This window comes from Bos mutus, chromosome 7 (genome assembly GCF_027580195.1).
Source record: "Bos mutus isolate GX-2022 chromosome 7, NWIPB_WYAK_1.1, whole genome shotgun sequence".
NCBI lineage: Eukaryota > Metazoa > Chordata > Mammalia > Artiodactyla > Bovidae > Bos > Bos mutus.
This window is the reverse complement of record NC_091623.1, coordinates 57,539,287-57,553,100: the sequence shown is the minus strand read 5'-3', so window position 1 is coordinate 57,553,100 and position 13,814 is coordinate 57,539,287. Positions and strand designations below refer to the sequence as shown.

Genomic DNA, 13,814 nt, shown 5'->3' with positions numbered 1-13,814 from the left:
AATCTTAGCTCCCCCTCTTGCAGGCTTCTCCACAGTGGTGAGTGTTCCCACAACATGATAAACTAGCTTCCCCCACCCCACCCAGTGGATTATCCTGGAAAGAAAGAGGGGAAACCACCACAACTCTTACAATTTCAGATGCCTCGGACACCACACAATGTCACATCTTTCCTTTTTCTGATCTTTAGAAGCAAGTCACTCTGTCCAGCTCATACCCAAGAAGGGAAGGATTAGGTTCCCCCTCGAAGGGAAGAATATCAAAGAATTAGAGTAACAGCCAAGACTTGGAGCTTTCCCTGTGTGCCAGCCTCTCTTCTAAGAATGCCACAGCCACTCCTCTAATGCTCACCTCAACCCCAAGAGATAGAGCCTGCTATTATCAAGCCCATTTTATAGATGGTAATGTTGAGGCAGAGAGAAATGAAATGCTGGAGAGGGTGTGGAGAAAAGGGAACCCTCCTACATTGTTGGTGGGAATGTAAATGACATAGCTACTATGGAGAACAGTAGAAAGTTTCCTTAAAAAATGAAGAAATAGAGTTAGCATATGATCCTGCAATGCCATCCCTGGGCATTTATCTGAGAAAAACACATTCAAAAGATACATGCACCCTGATGTTCATAGCAGTACTATTTACAGTAGCCAAGTCATGGAAGCAACCTAAATGTCCATTAATGGGTGAATAGATAAAGATGTGATATGTTTATACATTGGAATATTGTGTGTGTGTATGCTAAGTCACTTTAGTCGTGTCCAACTCTTTGCAACCCATGGACTGTAGCCTGCCAGACTCCTCTGCCCATGGGATTCTTCAGGCAAGAATACTGGAGTGGGTTGCTGTGCTTTCCTCCAGGGGATCTTCTTGACCCAGGGATCAAATCTACATCTCTTGCATCTCCTGCATTGGCAGGTGGGTTCTTTATCACAATGGCACCCCACTCCAGTACTCTTGCCTGCAAACTCCCATGGACGGAGGAGCCTGGGGGGCTGCAGTCCATGGGGTCGCTGAGGGTCAGACACGACTGAGCAACTTTACTTTCACTTTTCACTTTCATGCGCTGGAGAAGGAAATGGCAACCCACTCCAGTGTCCTTGCCTGGAGAATCCCAGGGATGGGGGAGCCTGGTGGGCTGCCGTCTATGGGGTCGCACAGAGTCAGACACGACTGAAGTGACTTAGCAGCAGCACCTGAGAAGCCCAGAGTGGAATATTACTCAGCCATGAAGAGGATGAAATGCCAGGTGCAGCAACATGGGTGGAACTTAGTGTAGGAGACAGGAAGAATAAAAGAAAAGCAGCCCCTGGCAAGGGCCGCAAGAGAAATTTATAATGATAAACTGGATGCTATAACGCTTGAGACTCTTGGAACAAGTCCAGAGGAAACAGTTCATAATCTTGAAAACAAGATATGATCCTGGGGTCAGAAAACTGACCCCAGACTGCTTCTCAACTGGTGTCTCAGAGTCACATGTTTTACGTATCTGGTGGAAAATCTATAGATAAGAATATTAGTCTTAGTTACTGATTAGTTATTGATTACTGTTTCCTAATTACTCAATGGTTAATGATCATTTTGTTCTTTGGCCCTGAAGGCCACACGAGTTCTGGTTTAACTCCCTGCATATTCTTTCATTCATGGCTGAGAGCTGGCTTGACTTCAGTTTCGGCACCTTCACTTTGGAGCGATGCTGGTCCCCTGATCCTCGCTTTTCTCTGCATTCTTGTGTCTCGTTTCTCATTCTCTCGCCGTATCACGCTTTTGGAAACCCTGCTTTTCGAGCTGGTCTCGACACCTTAGATTATCATACTAAGTGAAATATTAATACAATAAATCAGAGGAAGACAAATGTTATATGATGTCAGTCATAGGTAGAATCTAAAAGATCATACAGATGAATATATTTACAAAACAGAAACAGACCCATCAACATAAACAGCAAACGTACGGTCACCAAAGGGGAGGAGGGAAAAGGGATAAATTAGGAGTTTGGGGTTGAAATATACACACTACTATATATAAAATAGGTAACCAACAAAGACCTACTCTATAGCACAGGGACCTATACTCAATATCTTGTAATAACCCATAATGGAAGAGAATGTTAAAAAAGAATATATATATCTGAATCATTTTACTACACACACCTGAAATAACACAAATTGTAAATCAACTATATTTCAATAAAAATAATAAAAAAAGAACTTTCCCAGGATCACACATAACCAGCAAGTGGTGCAGACAATATCTGAACCCCCAACAATCTGATGCCAGAATCTTGTGTTTATCTTTTTCTTCTTCTGCTGCTGCTGCTGCTGCTAAGTTGCATCAGTCGTGTCTGACTCTGTGCGACCCCATAGATGGCAGCCCACCAGGCTCCTCTGTCCCTGGGATTCTCCAGGCAAGAACACTGGAGTGGGTTGCCATTTCCTTCTCCAATGCATGCATGCATGCTAAGTCGCTTCAGTCGTGTCCAACTCTCTTAAACATGACACAGCTCTGCTTATTCTCCTTCTCGGTGGACTTTGTGGGCTTGTAACTGCAGCCTCACCATGTAGGGTCTCCTGATGAATGGTCAGAACCATTGATGAATCTGCTTCAGTTATCGTAACTCCAAGGTGGATATTTTGCCTTGCACAGAGCAAAAACGAGAATATAAAAACAAGCAGGGGGACTTCCCAGGTGGGCCAGTGGTGAAGACTCTGCATTTCCACGCACTGTTAAAATGGATAACCAATAAGTACCTACTGAGCACAGGGAACTCTGCTCAATATTGTGTGGCAGCCTGGATGGAAGGGGAGCTTGGGGGAGAATGGGTACATGTATATGTATGGCTGAGTACCTTTGTCGTTCACCTGAAGCTATCACAACATAGTTTGTTAATTGGCTATGTGCTGTGCTTAACCACTCAGTCATGTCTGACTCTGTGTGACTCCATAGACGGCAGCCCACCAGGCTCCCCCGTCCCTGGGATTCTCCAGGCAAGAACACTGGAGTGGGTTGTCATTTCCTCCTCCAATGCATGAAAGTGAAAAGTGAAAGGGAAGTTGGTCAGTCGTGTCCGACTCCTAGCGACCCCACGGACTGCAGCCTGCCAGGCTCCTCCATCCGTGGGATTAAAACTGTTTAAAAAATAAAAGTGGAACTGTCCTTCCAAAAACACAGGGGTGGTCTTTGCACCTCAGTTTTAGCTTAGAGCAGATGTTTTGGGAGCCTGCCCACACCCGTGACCCTCAATCCTTCAAGGCATGCTAGACTAACACCTGCCAGTCACTGCATTTTGTTACCAATTGGTACGTTATGAACTGGAGCCCATTCTATCTGCTTGGAGGCCAGGTCTTGGGTTGTGTGTGTGTGCGCGCGTGCGTGCGTGCACTCATCTGCTTGGTTGTGTCTGACTCTCTGTGACCCCATGGACTATAGCCCTCCAGGCTCCTCGCTCCATGGGATTCCCCAGGCAAGAATACTGGAGTGGAGTTGCCATTTCCTCCTCCTGGGGATCTTCCTGATCCAGGGATTGAACCAGAGTCTCCTGCGTCTCATGCTTTGGCAGGTGGATTCTTAATTACTCAGCCAGCTGGGAAGCCCAAGTCTGGGGTTGACACAGCCTTAATCAGTGACTTACAGTAGCTGGTGAATAAATACCCCAACTCCTTTGCCCCTCAGTTGCGATAACTCTGAAGAGTGTGCTCTAAGCTGCCTTCCAGAAGTCCCCAGCCACCTTAAGTTTTAGTTTCTACTAGATAACTTGCTTGAGAACATCTACTGTATGTTCTTTCCCTTCCCTCTCTCACTTCCCCCATCCTCAGCTGGAGTTTTCTGGGGTCACCTCTCTGATGAACTATAAAATTATGGAAAACCCCCAAAGAACTTTTTGGCCAACCCAATGCTTTCACTAGAATCCTTGTCTCAGTGTCTAAATCTGGGGGATCCTAAATTAAAAGATGCATATTCCTTGGAAGGAAAGTTATGACCAACCTAGATAGCTTATTCAAAAGCAGAGACATTACTTTGCCAACAAAGGTCCGTCCAGTCAAGGCTATGGTTTTTCCAGTGGTCATGTATGGATGTGAGAGTTAGACTGTGAAGAAAGCTGAGCACTGAAGAATTGATGCTTTTGAACTGTGCTGTTGGAGAAGACTCTTGAGAGTCCCTTGGACTGCAAGGAGATCCAACCAGTCCATCCTAAAGGAGATCAGTCCTGGGTGTTCTTTGGAAGGAATGATGCTAAAGCTGAAACTCCAGTACTTTGGCCACCTCATGTGAAGAGTTGACTCATTGGAAAAGACTCTGATGCTGGGAGGGATTGGGGGCAGGAGGAGAAGGGGACGATAGAGGATGAGATAGCTGGATGGCATCACCGACTTGATGGACGTGAGTCTGAGTGAACTCTGGGAATTGGTGATGGACAGGGAGGCCTGGCGTGCTGCGATTCATGGGGTCGCAGAGTCAGACACGACTGAGCAACTGAACTAAGACATTCCTAGATCACCATATTTATGAGATGGTGTGTGTGTGTGTGTGTGTGTGTGTGTGCTGGGTTGGGGATGGTACTAGGAATGGGATATGAGTATCACTGTCCAGTGACCAGATATTGTAGGGGAATGAAAGCAAGTAAAATGGTGAAAACTCTAGACCTTGGAGTCAGACGATCCTGGATTCAAATCTTGGGTCCAGGTAATCTTGGACAAGTCACGTCTCCTCTCCAAGCCTTGGTTTCCATTTTTCAAAAGTAATTTTACTTATTTATTTTGGGCTGTGCTGCATCTTTGTTGCTGAACAGGCTTTTCCCTAGTTGTGGAAGGCAGGGGCTAATCTCTAGTTGTGGTGCACAGGCTTCTCACTGTGCTGGCTTCTCTTGCTGTGGAGCAAGGGCTGTAAGGCACTTGGACTACAGTAGTTGCAGCTTCTGGACTCTAGGCCACAGGCTCAGTAGTTACGGTGGATGGACTTAGCTGCTTCTTGGCACATGGGATCTTCCCGGACTAGAGATGGAACCTGTCTCCTGCATTGGCAGGTTGGTTCTTAATCACTGAGCCACTAGGGAAGCCCTTGGTTTCCACTCTAATTGTACTTTTTATTTTTGGTGAAATAGGCAGGGGTAAGAATCCCTACTATATTACATTGAATGATGATGAAATTAAATTTTATTGGAAACATGTTTAACACAGTGTCTGATGCTTGATGGCTATGATGTTTGTATGGGGCAGGTTGAGAGGGGACCCTTGAGTTTGGGGCTTGCTTCCTTGAGGTTAGGTAGTGGTAGCTTATTTATTATTGGGTACAATAAAATAAATGGGCTTTCTTCAGTGGCTAAAGAACCTGCCTGCCAATGCAGGAGACACGAGAGATGCGGGTTCAATCCCTGGGTCAGGAAGATCCCCTGGAAGAGGGCACGGCAACCCACTCCAGTAATCTTGCCTGGAGAATCCCACAGTGAGAGGAGCCTGTAGGGCTACAGTCCATGGGGTCACAAAGAGTTGGACATGACTAAAGCAGCTTAGCATGCATGCAATAAAATAAGGTGATGAGAGATGGGAGATAGATCTTGGTAGGGGTAAGGAAAAAGTGAGTGGGAAGAAAAGAGAGAGAGGGGGAGATAGACCCACACAATGACACACTAACCAGATGATCTTATCTTCATTGTGGAGAAAGGAAAGACTTTGAGCCTTGTCAGAGTGTCCTTTCTGAGTAGAGGCAACTCAGCAGAAAAGGGCGTGATGCTCTGGCTGCCTTGAGCAATTCTCACTCTGCCCTCCCCTTCTTTCCACGCCCTCAGTTGTTGAAAAGCCTGGGAACAGGGGGAAAGTACTCCTCTTTGAATGGCAGGACCTGCACGATGTGGAGCTTCAGTTTTCTCCTCTTTTGGGGTGAGTGTGATGTGGAATAGGAGGCCTGGGGGAAACAGACTCTGAGGAAGACAGGGGACCTCGACTGTCCAGCCAGGACATCATGATTCTAGGCTGGATGCTGTACAACTTCATTGGGGAAGCTTTGACCAAAAAGTCAGTCCAGGGGATTCATCCATCAGGGAAGGGTTTTGTTACAGTCCTTCATTTGGCATGTATTTCCTGTGCACCTACTATGTGCCAGGTGCTGTTTTAGGCACCAGGGATAGAGCTGTGAATGAACAGACAAGGTTCCTGCCCTTGAGAAGCTGACATATCGGCAGGAGGAGGCAGGAAGAAAGGAAATATTACCTCTGACGGTAATAGCAACCTTCTAAGTTCCTCAAACAGACTGCATTCAACCTTCACTAAATTCCTCTGATATCAGGTCATGTAAAATCCCATTTTACAAAGGAGAAAAATGAGGCAACAGAGATGAAATAACTTGCCCAAGCCCACTTAGCTAGTAAGGGGTTACAGCCAGGATTTAAAACTGGGCAGCCTGGTGACTCAGATGGTAAAGAATCTGCCTGCAATGTGAGAGATGCGAGTTCGATCCCTGGGCTGGGATGATCCCCTGGAGAAGGGAATGGCTACCCCCTCCAGTATTCTTGCCTGGAGAATTCCTTGGACAGATGAGCCTGGTTGGCTACAGTCTATGGGGTCGAAAAGAGTTAGACACAACCCAGCAACTAACACTAACAACCTTGTTGCAGAGCCTGCAATTTTTTTCTAAACTCTGCTGCTCCAAATAACAAATAAACAAAAGCATTTCAGGGAATGACAATTGCTAGGGAAGAAATTGCCATAGAGTGTGACTAGGGATTATGTGAAGGGGGAAGTCAGGGAAGCTATTTCTGAAGAACAGTGAGATGGAGTCAACCTTGTTCTTTTTCTTCAGATGTCAGCTTTTTCTGGGTTTGATTTTTTTTTTTACAGAAATATTTATTTATTTATTTGTCTGCGCCATGTCTCAGTTGTGGCATGTAGAATCTTTTTTGATTTCGGCACATGGGATCTGTTGCTACTGCTGCTAAGTCGCTTCAGTTGTGTGCGACCCCATAGACGGCAGCCCACGAAGCTCCCTCATCCCTGGGAATCTCCAGGCAAGAACACTGGAGTGGGTTCCCATTTCCTTCTCCAATGCATGAAAGTGAAAGGTGAAAGCGAAGTAGCTCGGTTGTGTCCGACTCTTAGTGACCCCATGAACTGCAGCCTTCCAGGCTCCTCTGTCCATGGGATTTTCCAGGCAAGAGTACTGGAGTGGGGTGCCATCACCTTCTACTTCCCAGGGATCTACTTCCCTGATTGAATCTGAGTTCCCTATATTGGAAGCTTGGAGTCCTAATCACTGGATGACCAGGGAAGTCCTCTTATAACAAATTTTTAAACCCAAGCATTTTGACACTAGAGCTGATATGCTTAAACATGATGCTTTGTTGCCTCTAAAATAATTAAAGGGCAAGAGAATTTCAGTTAAAGATAAGGCTTCCTGATAGCTCAGTTGGTAAAGAATCCACCTGCAATGCAGAAGACCTGGGTTCAATTCCTGGGTAGGAAAGATCCCCTGGAGAAGGGATAGGCTACCCACTCCAGTATTCTTGGGCTTCCCTTGTGGCTCAACTGGTAAAGAATCTGCCTGCAGTGCAGGAGACCTGGCTTCAATCCCTGGGTTGGGAAGATCCCCTGGGGAAGGGAAAGGCTACCCACTCCAGTATTCTGGCCTGGAGAATTCCATGGACTGTATAGTCCATGGCGTCGCAAAGAGTCGGACACGACTGAGTGACTTTCAAAAAAAAAAAAAATAAGAAAGGTGGGAGTTAGGTTCCTTGGGACTTGCTGACTGGCAGGCTGCATTAGAAGGAGCAGGTCGCCTGTGGACCTCAAGTGCTAAACTGCAGACTTGTTCTTTGAAGTGTCAGCAGTAGTGCTGGCCACTAGCACTCCAATTCTGCCCTTAATATGCAAAGAGTGGTGATGATGGTAGTGATGATGGTGGTGGTGGTGGTGATAGTGGTGATGCTGAAGATAACGACGATGGCAAAGATACGGTGGTGGTAGTGGTGATGATGAAGATGATGTGATTATGATGGTGGTAGTGGTGGTGACAGAGAAGAGCTTAATGCTGGAGTAGCTGAACTGCCTCTTAGACATTAAAAAAAAAAAAGAATTGTGGACTTCCCTGGTGCTCCAGTGGTTAAGACTCTGTGCTTCCACTGCAGAGGGCCCCGGTGTGATCCCTCGTTGGTGAACTGTGATTCCCCTGTGCCGAGCGGCATGGCCAAAATAAAATTAAGAATCATCTTACCCTCCCATCCAATTTAATACTATGGATATACTATGAGTTTCCCTGGTGGCTCAAATCGTGAAGAGTCTGCCTGCAATACAGGAGACCTGGGTTTGATCCCTGGGTAGGGAAGATCCCTTGGAGAAGGGAATGGCTACTCACTCCAGTATTCTTCCCTGGAGAATCCCATGGACAGAGGAGCCTAGTGGGTTATAGTCCATGGGGTCACAAAGAGTCAGACATGACTAAGCAACTAACACTTAACACATGGCAGCTCTATGGATATACTATATACTTATTTATATATTATATGCATATATGTATGTGTTCTATACATAAAACAGCAAGATTTTTTTTCATCTCTTTACAAGAGCCAAGGTTTGCCTTTTTAGTTCAGTTCAGTTCAGTCGCTCAGTCATGTCTGACTCTTTGCGACCCCATGAATCCCAGCACGCCAGGCTTCCCTGTCCATCACCAACTCCCGGAGTTCACTCAGACTCACGTCCATCGAGTTGGTGATGCCATCCAGCCATCTCATCCTCTGTTGTCCCCTTCTCCTCCTGCCCCCAATCCCTCGCAGTATCAGAGTCTTTTCCAATAAGTCAACTCTTCGCATGAGGTGGCCAAAGTACTGGAGTTTCAGCTTTAGCATCATTCCTTCCAAAGAAATCCCAGGGCCGATCTCCTTCAGAGTGGACTGGTTGGATTTCCTTGCAGTCCAAGGGACTCTCAAGAGTCTTCTCCAACACCACAGTTCAAAAGCATCAATTCTTCGGCGCTCAGCTTTCTTCACAGTCCAACTCTCACATCCATACATGACCACTGGAAAAACCATAGCCTTGACTAGAGGTTATTCCCTTTGAGAATGATTGTTTAAATGTATGTTTTAGAAAAAAAAAAACTTGAACAGATAGAGAAACCCAAGCTCTAAGTTAGTAATTTTATTTAAGTAATTACAACCACTGAAACATGATTATAGTTTTAAAGCATTGAAATTTCTTTGCGTAAAAGTTGTAGAGCCTCCTTCTCTGGCATGAAATAAACTGGAAGTGTAAGGATAAACCTCCCTGAGGCAGATACAGGTTGGAACCTGAGAACTTAGAAGGTGGACTTCCATTGTGTTGGTCTACGTTTTCTATTTTGCCTTATAACTCTGATTTTATTGGTTCATAAACTTGAGTTTTACAGCCTGTTACAGAAAGGTGGTGAGCTCAGCTGCTCACTGCTCAAAAACCAGTAAAAAGGCCAGGCTGGCAGAAAGTTTGTTTTATTTCAGTGTTGGCAACTGAGGAGGGAGGGCGGACATCTGCCCAAAGGCCAACTCCCCTACACTGGCAGTCAGTGGGACAAGAGTTTTCATGGACAGAAAGAGGAGGCTACACGCAGAAACAGCGCGGTCGTCTTTGACAGTCATCTTCAGATTGGTCATCTTGGTTGTTTTGAAGTGAAGTCGCTCAGTTGTGTCCGACTCTTTGTGACCCTAAAGAGTTTGAGTTGTTTTAGGGACAGTCAGTCTTCAGTTCCAGGATCCGTTTATTTCCATTTCTTTGAGGCCAGTTCTCAGAATTGTGGCAGCTTATGCCATGGGTACTGTCTGGCCCTCATGTGGTTAACTTCTCCACCTGGTGGGGCTTTCAGAATAAGACAGCTCACAGGCTGTGGCTCAGAAAATTGTCTGTAGCCCTTGAGAAGGAACTGAAAGTCTTTGACTATGCTTGATGACTGCATTAATCATTATTTGCTCTCCTTTGTTTCTGCCTGTTCTCATTTCTTGGATTGAACTTATCCTTTAACTCAAATTTTCCACAGATAAAAGGCAGGCAGAGGACATGGAGGTTGGGGGAAGGCACAAGGACTGTAGGGTTTTGCTCCATTTCAAAGCCCAGAAAAAAAAAATGTATGTTTTTGAAAATAAGCTGGAACTCTTTGTAGTTGAAAAGGAAATGAAGGTAATACAAACAAAGTGAAAAAAAAGATGAAGTGCCGGAAAGCAGGAATGGTTGCTGTGAAGACTGTATAATCACTCATGCTTGTCACTCAGCCGGGGCTTTCATTTAGGCTCATCAGACCTGTTTCTAGGGACTTCCCTGGTGGTCCAGTGCCCAGGACTTTGAGCTACCAATGCAGGGGACCTAGGTTGGATCCCTGATCAGCGAACTAGATCCTGCATGGCCCAACTAAAGAGTTTGCAAGCCACAGTGAAGATCAAAGATCCAGTGTACTGCAGCTAAGACCTGGCACAGCCAAATAAACTAATAAATATTTTAAAAAGCCCTGCTTCTATGAGACCAGTCCAGGAGTAATTTTTCAGGTTGAGTCCAAAGAACTTCTTGATGCATCATGGTGTTTTTCTTTCTTCACAGGGTGTTGTGGTATATACACCTGGGGAATGCTCACATTACCCACACTGGGATCAATGACAAGGCGTAAGTTGGACAAAGAGACTCCATGTGCCCAATGTGGTGGGGAGGACACACTTCTGTCCCAGGAGGCTGCACCACTGCTGGACACTTGCCACGAGCTAGTCAGTGGCCAAGAAAGGGATAACATCCCTTGTCCAGGTTCCCACCTGAGCTCTTTTCCTTGTACCTTAAAATTGCTGTGTGACCTCAGGCAAGTCACACAACCTCTCTGATCTTCAGTTTCCTCAGCTGCAGAATACAGGTAACAAGGGTTCCTATCCCATAGGAATGTTGTGAAGCTTAAACCCAAAGAGGTAACTTTGTCAATCATCTGGCTTCATAAATGGTGGTGCCATGGGAATGCGTATGGAGTTTTATCAAACTACAACTCAATGTGAAAAGAAATGCATTTTTGGATGCTTTGTTAAGTATTCTCATCTTCCACACAAGCTCCTGCTGGATTCAGGAAGAGAAACACTGTCAGTTCTTAATGTTGTCAGTGTCTGTTTTCTGGTTCAGCATTGTTTGGGAAACTCAGTCTATATTGTAGGAAGAGTTAATCTTTCAAATTTTCTCACCCTACTCTTGTTCCTACCAAGATGATGTGTGGGTGTTGTCACAGGGGAAGCCTGTGGGATCTTGCAGCTGTGAAGTATGGACTCTGAATGAGGTGTTCTGTCCATTGGTAAACCATGGTAACAACACTGGAGTAAACGAATGTATATTTACCCCTGGGAACTGGCTGGAAAACTTGTTGCATTTGTTACAGTACCCCAAGCTACTGCAGCAAATATACCCCCATCAGTGGCTTATGAAAAAGAAATTTAATTCTTGTTTGTTCAAGAGTCCAATGAGGATATCTCTTGTTAGTGGGTGGTTTTCTTACATGAGCTGATTCAGGAACCCAGATGCTTTCTGTTTGTGACTCAGCCACACTAGTGCCTTGGAGTCTCTGCAGATAGTGGAGAAAGCACGTTATTAAAACCCAGGCTTAGCAGTGACACTTGTCACTTCCACTCAGGGTCACATGACCATATCTGGATGCAAGGTGAGCTGGGAAATGTAGTCCATGGCTGGGTAGCTGCCTTCTACTCTCAATGTTACACCACAGAAAGGAAAGTGTGGAGTTTTTGTTTGATCTTGGGCTACTGAGCTATCTCTGGCACAGTTAGAGCCCATTTTAATGCAATACTAGGCAGCTGTTGGAAAGCATGAGTTCAGTCATGTGAACTGACTTGGCAAGTTGCCCAAAACATTATTTTCTTACTTTTTTTAAATTATAGAAATAAACATTCAAAGGTAGGAAAAATAGTATAAAAAACTCCCATGTACATATTGCCCAACTTCAACATTTGGCAAATTTTGCTGCTCTTGGTTTGCAAGACTTACTGTAGCATGGAGAAAAAAGTTATAAGCAGAACAGAGTGGTTGAAAAGAACTTTCAGTGAATATGTTCTAGATCTACAGTAGTCACTAGTCAGTGGAGCTCCCGAGAACTTGGAGTGTGGCTAGTGTAACTGAAGAATTAATGCTTCATTTTACTTAATTTTAATAGATTTCAGAATAAACAGTCATCTACTGTATTGGACTGTATATTGCATGATACCATTCACATTAAGAAAATTGTGTGAATTTATACATTTATTCATATTTAACATATTTACATGACTGAGTTTGTGAACAGGACCTAATCTGGAAGTATTCACTCTTTTTGACAGTGGTGATCTCTTGGTATAAGAATGGAGCACAGGGAAATCTTCACTTTTAATTTTATATACTTCTGCATTGTTTGAGTTTTTTACAATAAGTAATTATTATCTTCTTAGAAAAAGATGAAAGCAAATGAAACAACAGATACACAGCACTATATATAAAATAAATAAGCAACAAGGTCCTATTGTATAGCACAGGGAACTATGTTCAGTATCTTGAAATAATATATAATGAAAAAGAATATATATACATACATATATGTATATATATGAATCATTTTACTATATCCCAGAAGCTAATACAACATTGTAAATCAACTACAATAAAAAAGGAAATAAAGTTCAGTTCAGTTGCTCAGTCGTGTCCGACTCTTTGTGACCCACATGGACTGCAGCACGCCAGCCCTCCCTGTCCATCACCACCTCCAGGAGCTTGCTCAAACTCAGGTCCGATGAGGTGGTGATGCCATCCAACCATCCTCTGTCATCCCTTTCAGGACCAGCACCTGCTTTTGGTTAGTTTCCAAAGAAGCAGAGTCAGAGATGAGGATTCTTGTGAGTAACTTACTAAGGGAGGGCTCCCAGGAGACACTTGTAGGGGAGGAAGGGGAACAGGGATTGAGCAGGGGGAAGAACAAGTCATTCAGAAGATATTTCAGGAAAGTTTCTGTCACAGCCTGATCCTGCCAGGAGCTCTGGAGTATGAATCACACCAGAGGCTGTTATACTCCCAAGTCTGTCAAGCAGTGCTTCCAGGCCAGCGAGACAGTGTGAGATGGGATGCCAGTTAGGTAAAGTGAAAGGGGGAATGGCCGTTAGCCCCCCTACCCATTTAAAAAAAAATTTTTTTTTTTTTTACTGCACTGCACAGCATGCTTAGTCCCCCCACCAGGGGTTAAACCTGTGGCTCCTGCGATGGAAGCAATGTTTCAGCCACTGGACCAGGGAATTCCCCCACCCCCTTTTTAAGGGCTTCCCAGGTAGTGCTAGTGGTAAAGAAACTGCCTGCAGATCCAGAAAGGTAAGGAGACGTAAGAGACACAGGTTGGATCCCTGGGTGGGGCAGATGCCCTGGAGGAGGGCATGTCAACCCACTCCAGTATTCTTACCTGGAGAATATCACGGACAGATGAGCCTGGAGGGCTACAGTCCATAGGGTCACACAGAGTTGGACGTGACTGAAGTGACTTAGCGCACATGTACCCCTTTTTAAAAACTGGTTTTTAAAATTGAAGTATAGTTAATTTACAATGTTGTGTTAGTTTCAGGTGTCTAGAAAAGTGAGATATATATATATATCTTCTCATATTCTTTTCCATCATAGGTTGCTACAAGCCATTGAATATAGTTCCCTGTGCTGTATAATAGGTCTTTGTTGTTTATTTTATATACAATGGTGTGCATTAGCTAATCCCAAAGTTCTTGTTCATCTCTCCCTGATCCCCTTTCCACTTTGGCAACCATAAATTTGTTTTCTATGTCTGTGAGTCTATTTCTGTTTTGTAAATAAGTTTGTCTGTATTATA

The 13,814-nt window shown here is 44.6% G+C and overlaps 1 protein-coding gene across 14 annotated transcripts in view; it reads left to right on the top strand.

The window, feature by feature from the left end:
• The first annotated feature begins 5,774 nt into the window (after positions 1-5,774).
• Positions 5,775-13,814, top strand: part of LOC102276978 (adhesion G protein-coupled receptor E1) — a 67,550-nt gene continuing 59,510 nt past the window's right edge. For 10 of the 14 annotated variants that reach the window (XM_070373800.1, XM_070373808.1, XM_070373803.1 and 7 more), the window contains exons 1-2: positions 5,776-5,869; positions 10,538-10,600. In XM_070373800.1, coding sequence (XP_070229901.1) covers positions 5,839-5,869; positions 10,538-10,600 — 94 coding nt within the window. In that variant the 5' untranslated portion in view covers positions 5,776-5,838. Of the gene's footprint in view, positions 5,870-10,537; positions 10,601-13,814 lie in introns of all 14 variants that reach the window. The other 4 variants (XM_070373802.1, XM_070373804.1, XM_070373799.1 and 1 more) reach the window with 1 other exon arrangement.